Source organism: Myripristis murdjan, chromosome 9, assembly GCF_902150065.1.
Source record: "Myripristis murdjan chromosome 9, fMyrMur1.1, whole genome shotgun sequence".
Classification (NCBI taxonomy): Eukaryota; Metazoa; Chordata; class Actinopteri; order Holocentriformes; family Holocentridae; genus Myripristis; species Myripristis murdjan.
The window spans coordinates 5287844-5294937 of record NC_043988.1 but is presented as its reverse complement, the minus strand read 5'-3'; the positions used below and the strand labels follow the sequence as shown (position 1 = coordinate 5294937).

General features: G+C 42.2%; 1 protein-coding gene across 1 annotated transcript; it reads right to left on the bottom strand.

Annotated features, from left to right (window-relative positions):
* Positions 1-4062: 4062 nt before the first annotated feature.
* LOC115364627 (T-box transcription factor TBX3-like) lies at positions 4063-6627 on the bottom strand. Its single transcript, XM_030059131.1, has 5 exons — positions 6284-6627; positions 5380-5647; positions 4717-4863; positions 4394-4519; positions 4063-4071 (listed from the first exon to the last, which is right to left on the bottom strand). The coding sequence occupies exons 1-5, from the start codon at positions 6625-6627 to the stop codon at positions 4063-4065; spliced, it is 894 nt and encodes a 297-aa protein (XP_029914991.1).
* Between the last annotated feature and the right edge of the window lie 467 nt (positions 6628-7094).

The following is a 7094-nucleotide window of genomic DNA, read 5'->3' as shown; positions in this document are numbered from 1 at the left end:
ACTTGTGATCGATAAGTTATGCCTGCAGAGCAGAGGCTGCGGCGGCTGGGCTACTTTTACAAGAGGCTCAGCCAATCAGAAGAATCTTTTCGATCAATCAGGGACTTCCACCTCACCCACCGGCATATTATCCAATGAAATGAATGAGTTAGAGGCTACTCACATTACCAAGTTTGTACCGCACCCGAGTGTTCATGCACGAGCACATGCACGGTCACGCACGCAGCGCGAACGTGGATACGGTGTAAATCATGCAACTTTCCACTTGCCTCCGCAAAATCGTTTAATGCTCGCAGTGCGATTACCGGCGAATTGCCGCGTTGCGCAGTCATTAATCAGCCATGTTGTCTGTGTTGTTGTCCGTTGTGCTGCTGCAACCGCATATAAACAAAAGTCGGTTTATAATGAAAGTACTGCAGTCTGTGTGCGCGGCGCACCTGTCAGATCCGGCAGACCTGGTGCCGGCTGGCACCGCGACGGCAATGGCCGGCACCGGCCGTGGCACCGCGCGGTGCACGGCCACCCGGTCAGGTCAGGTCTTCCGGATCTGACAGGTGCCGCTCCGGCTGTCAGTTGGACCTTTCTGAAGGACGAAGTTACCTCCTAAACTTAAGGTAAATAAACATCCCTATGTCTGATTACAAGGTACAAAAATGTCTTTTAGTTAAAAGGAAGACATGATGAATGTATGTGAACTAGGCCTATATTGATTTATGATGACGTCAGGCCATGCCCCCCTCCACCCCCCATCAAATCTCACTCCAAGGTTTTTTGAAAAGTTGGCAGCTCTGCAAAACTGAGTCACACAAGCAAGCTGTAACTTCATAAAGGCATAGGCTATTATACACATATTACAGTGGTTTTCATTAGGGTTGCAGAAAAAAACAACTCAGTAGGCCAAAAATGAAACACTTCTGCCCAGTGTGCCTATGAAATGTCATAGAACACAAAAGAGCCTAGATTAAAAAAGGCAAACACCACAAATATTCCAAAACCAACCTTTTAATAATGTCCTGAATTAGTCCACACACTGGACACACTTACCTACATTCATGTCAGTTACTTTAGAAAGGACTATTGGCCTGATTCACAGACTGAAAATGTTAACAAAGGACAACAGGGAGCAAACAAAAAACTGGTGCCACTTTGCGGGACTCAATGACAACTACTGACTAAATCTATATGTGAGAAGTCATTTCTAGAAAATATTCAGTATTAGGCCTGTAGGCTATAGTATGCTTTCTCTAATATAGCTATATTTAAAATTTTTATTATTTATAATGCAAATAATTAAATTAAATCCAAAAGCCTTATAGTTTTAAGGCTATTTATGTTCAGTGTAGCCCCAGATTTTGTGTGTGTGTGTGTGTGTGTGTGTGTGTGTGTGTGTGTGTGTGTGTGTCAAGAAAAACAAGGACAGTCAATCGTTATTGCCGAGGCATTAAACAAACAGCTTGTAATCACGTGCGATTTTTACCGATTTCCAGACGCCGATGTTGTATTGAGTGGAGAGACCCTCACGCCAAACTCAGTATAGAAATCTGATTTACTGCTGACAGTGATTCGCAACATACCTGTGAAACACCACTTAAGACATTTTCTGAATTGTTGGGAGCGTCTCTTCATTTCGGCACCACGTCAGCGGAATTCCAGTTTGTCTTTTTTGTTCATTTCTCATTCTTGCAGGATAGAGCAAATAGGCTATCGCAAGAAATAAACTCAGCACCTTAAAACCAGGTTTTTAACGGGTTTCTCTCCAAACAAGGAGAGACAGCATGAGAGTTATGGTGGAGAGCGGACAGGCCACATGCATAGATATTTTTCCTACAGTAACTCCGTAGTCAATATTTTCAGATAGGCTCTTTTGTGTTAGTTCAAGAGTTTTCCTCTTCTTTGGAGTCTGTGACCTGTTGCATCGTTCCGGGTGCATCCACCAAGTCTTTGCGGTCTGTTGGAGAGTGATATTTGAGCCCACCGGCGCCGACGTCGCCAAGAAGAGGAGAGGAGAAGAGCGGGGAGGCTACGCCGTAGTCCTGGCTCTGGGCGCTTGGATAGGCTCTAAAATCCAGCCTGGCTCGTATTGGTGGAAGGTACTGGGCTGACACTGGTGCTGGAGACAAACTGGAGAACGGGTAGAAGAAAAAGCCTCCCATGTGAGAAAACCCCACGAGGTCCTGTTGACCAGAACAGACGAGAAAACAAATGAGAAGTTGTTTTACAGTAGAGAACAGTGACAGTTTAGGCCTGTAGGCTATGCATGGCACTGTATGTTGTTTGGCAGAGTGATGCATATTAATGCAATAGTTTTTGAACAGTAACTAGCCTATGTCCTGCTAGTCTTGGGTAAACCTATTTTGTTGTGGCGGAAGAAAAATATTTTTCTAACGATTCAGCAATGAATAGGCTAATAATGATTTAAACGCTCACTGAATTAACTGTTCTTTAATTATTGTAGCCTAAATTGCACCCTTGAATAATTCTTGCTTTTGTAAAACAAATTAAAAACACAACTGGACAGAAAAGAATGCAACTGGTTTTGTTTAAGACTACAATTTATTATTAACGATCCGCCAAGAAAAATAGTTCTTAGGTAAACTTGAGTGGTCATATGAGTGGTGAGTTTCTGTTAGCCTTTTAAAATGCGGTTATGTGTGTTTATTGCGATTTAACTTAACTTTTACGCCTAAAATTGTGTATTCTCTGGTGGCCATTTTTACATCCTGATTTACAGCCAATCAGAGGTCAGGACTATCTGGGGCTATAAATTTGATTGTATTCTTCACAGACTGTAGGCCTATGTAATCCGACAGGCCGCATGCAGGCCGGCCTGCTGCTCCGCTCTATACCTGCGCCAGTGCGTGGTGCTGAAGGTTGACGGGGAAGGCCGGGCTGCCTGGAGTCCTGACAGCTGGTGCCACTCTCACCCCACACGGCAGTGCGCTGTCAAAGGCCGCGTAACTGTACAAGGTCCCTCCTATGTTCACCTGTGTCGGGTGAAAAAAGTTGTTGACGATGCTCAGATCGTGCAGATGTCTGGTTAAATCCGGTGGATAAAAATAGCTGTGCGTAAAACCGCTGCGTAATTTGCGTAGTTGTTCCCTGTCCACACAGCGCTCCGACTCTTTAGGTGCGCAGCAGCCCGCTCCATCGGTTATGTTACCGCTGCCATGGCTCTGCCCGGGATCACTGTCTTTTTGGCTCTCATGTGGGGACTTTGCCGTCCCGTCCGGCGCGTGAGCTGTGGCAACGTTTGGCTCATTGTTGGTCTCTTTGGTAGGTTTTTGCACTTCTGGCCCACGATGCTCGTCGTTGCAGTCTGGGTCGCTGTCACTTTCGTGAGCATCTTGCAATGGAAAAGTTAGGTTTAGTATTTTTTTACTCAGACAAAATAAATATAACCAGAAGGCTATGGGAAAATAAATGTTGAGCTTAATAGAAATAGGTGAAAGCAACAAACAAACCAATAGATAGATAGGCCTAGAGAGAGAGAGAGAGAGAGAGAGAGAGAGAGAGAGAGAGAGAGAGAGAGAGAGAGAGAGAGAGAGATTAAATTTGTACCTGAAGACTTCGAGTTGTCTGAATATTCCAGTGATAAATCCCTCTCAGGATCAGTTTTCATTTCATTCATCCGCATCTCTTTTGACCTTTGTGGTGTATTTTGTAGTTTCCTAATATCGTAAAGGAAGAGAAAGTCATATAAATTTGACTGGCTGCTTGACTGATAAATTACACATTGAAAGTGAACAGATACCGGTCAGTGAAAGCATTCAGTGACACAATATTTCCGCGACATATCAGTACAAAACATTTTTGGAAATAGCACAGCATTTTCTGTTTGACAAATATCAGTGTGTTCTCTTTTCACTTTCCAGAAGATGAATGGAATGGACTGCGCTTTGAAAGGCATTAGTTTTACTTTTCTGCTTAGTTCAGCTAAATTGAAAAAACATATATAAAATGACTTGATTTTAAAAGGCCACTTCATCCCAAATTCAAGGTTTTTTCTTTAGCAGAAATGCGCTTGCCCGGTGGCTGTGATATTCAGAGTTTCTTATAGGAGTGTCATGCCATCTGGAGGATGAGGACACTTTGATTAGAAAGGTAACTGTCAAATGATGAAACTGAAAATGAGGTCACTGTGGTCAGGGAGTTAATACAGTGATACACTGAAAAATCTTAAGCACATAACTCCAAACAGCAAAAGATACCACACATGTAACTTAATAATTATTATTACCGCACATGTAACAAAATAGAACTGAATAAATAATAATATGTAGCCTAACTTTTTTTTTTTAATTACAACAATTTCTGTTTCGGATTACTGGCTTCTTTTGGAGTCACGTGCCCGAGTTTTTCAATAAATTCTTAGGATTTTTTTCTTCCCACTGACCAAAGGACAGCGCATGAAGGTGAAACAGCCCTTTAACCGGTAAACCCACCTCTTTTCTCTTCTCCCATTGCCTGTGTCTCGAAATCCCTTGGCAAAAGGGTTGTTGTCTATTTTCAGCTGTGTGATCTGAAAATGAACACAACAATAGACATGGTGAAATAAAAAGCAGCTCCGAAATATAATCTTCCCTCGAAATCAATCATAAGTGCCATCTTTGGCCTCCGGAAATATTTGTGTTAAATATATTAAATTATAACGAACATAACGAAAAAACACATGATTATGTTATGTCTACAGAGAGTTTGAAGAAACGAAGCTCTTACCTTGTCATTCTGGTAAGCTGTTACCGCAATGAACTCTGTCTCAGAGAACACATAGGTCCTAAAGGTGCTGTAAGGCAGTTTCAGGATATCATTTGCCTTGACGACATGAAATCTCGGCTGGTATTTGTGCATCGAGTTGAGAATTGTCTGCAAACATAAATAAATAAATAAATTGTATTTTATAGGTTTCAAGTTTGAAAATCGATTAAATTGACCTTTAGACTTAATATTTACTAAAAACATAGAGTGGAAATTATAGATATGTGCTAAAACTGTGGAAATTTATAAAATGTATGTTTATATAAAGAATATGGCTGAACAAATCGATTAACTATAACAAGGTTATGGTCAATTTTAATCATAGGCCGACTATACAAATATCATAGTTTTGCTATGATACAATATTTGCTATACAAATATCATAGCAAAAACTATAGGCTACACTATATATTTTTGTATACGACGATTATAGTAATAATATACCACAGCAGAAATAAACCACATCATCAAATAAAACTATTATAAACGCACAGACATAGTAGGAATATTACACAAATATCATAGAGTGTAAAAACAAACACCATAAAGGTCCCTACAAACTCACTACCAAGTAACACAAACATAAGGGATTTCATCAAGGAAATTGCGAAAAACGAAGCTTACAAATCCGTGCTTATCGGATATGTTGTTGGTCAGTTTGAGTTTGTGGAAGTTGACCACTTTGGACATCCACTGCTCCCCGGTGGCCGGGCTGTCCGGGTGGATGTACATGCGCTTGGGCATCTCCGGGTCGGCCTTGCCCGCCACCATCCAGCGGGAGTTGTGAAACTTGTACCTGCAGTCATCCGCCGCCACGATATCCATAAGCAGAATATATTTGGCCTTTTTGTCCAGCCCGCTGCACCTGGCTTTGAACGGCGGAAACATGCGCCTGCACGAAGGACAGACAAAAACATCCAGTTTGATAAGTCATTTGGTTTCATATTTAGTCTTAAAATCGTGTTTTTTCTTAAAAAAAAAAAAAAAAAAAAAAAAAATCAGCCAATGTGTTGAAATATTCCACTTGTATCCAATGCGTCATTGCTCTTTTTCACTTGGAAAGGAAAGATAAATTAAAAAGAAAACAAAAATAGAATGGGGAGGTCAGCCAGTATGACACGTACTTCAAGACAATTCTGTCAAGTTAATTTATTAATACCTCGTCCCATTGGCACATTTTTCGCTTGTTTTAAGAAAAAAAATATGAGAGATAAGATCTTATTAGATTGATCAAAATATGAAATAAGCACAAACTTGGATGTCTGACTTGATGTTTCTCATCAACGCACAGATAAGTTACATACTTGCACTAATCCACTTTTAAATGATCCTTAAATTCAACCCTTAATTTTAAACCCATTTTTGCATTGCATAGTGCACCTTTAATACTGAATATGAGACTATATAAGTTATTAAGATGGAGTTTTCTTATTTGTTTTTGTTTTTCCGTTTGTGGTAGAGTACCAGAGAAAGACACAGAATCTTTCTCGGTGGCATGAAAGCGTTCAAACATCAAGTGATATATTACCTCCCGGATTTTGTAATGACCATTTCCGTGCCGCATTTATGGAATCGTCTCCACAGCTCCCTGGCTTCCAGATGAACTTTAGGGTCATCCTCCTCCTCTTCCCCCCTCCCCGAGATCTGTGACGGCCTGCAGAGAGTCGCGCACTGTTCCGGTTGCGACGTACGGATAACCTGCGCCGCGCCGGAATCCAAACCGGGGTTTGATCCACGGGACGTTAACGCGATGGCTGGGAACAGCGAGGGTCCGGCCAGGAGGGTCCCGTGAAGAGCCATATCCCCAACGCCCCTCGCTGGGAAAGGCTGTGGTGCCTCGCCGGGAACGCACGGCTCCGAGAAGCTGCGCATAGTCTCCGACTAAAGATGAACTTTTACGCACAACTCTGCTCGGGTTAAAATCGTGTTGGTGCGCCGCTTCGAAGCCCGCAAGGCATCTTTGTCAGTTTTTTCTTTTTAAACGCAGCATGCAATGTATGAGCCTCAAGTATAAGACATTTCCCTTCTTTCCTGGAGATTTCGCCTTATAGAAAAACGGCGCACACGCAGAGTCCAGCACGTCCAGCTGCTTCCCAGCCCCTGTGTCCGAGTTGTTTTGCCCCCTTGACACGTTTGGACTCTGTATATGACACCCAGCCGTGGGTGGAGTTTCCCGTGTATTACACTGCGTGTGAAGGGAGGCTGCTGCGTGACTTTCCTGCGTAAAGTTTACCTCCTGCCTGATGGAGCTGGCATCTAGGATTTTGGCACTTTAAAAGTGCATGAGAAGCAAATAGAAAGATCAATCAACCAGTCAGTTTGGGCTTGAAATCCATCTT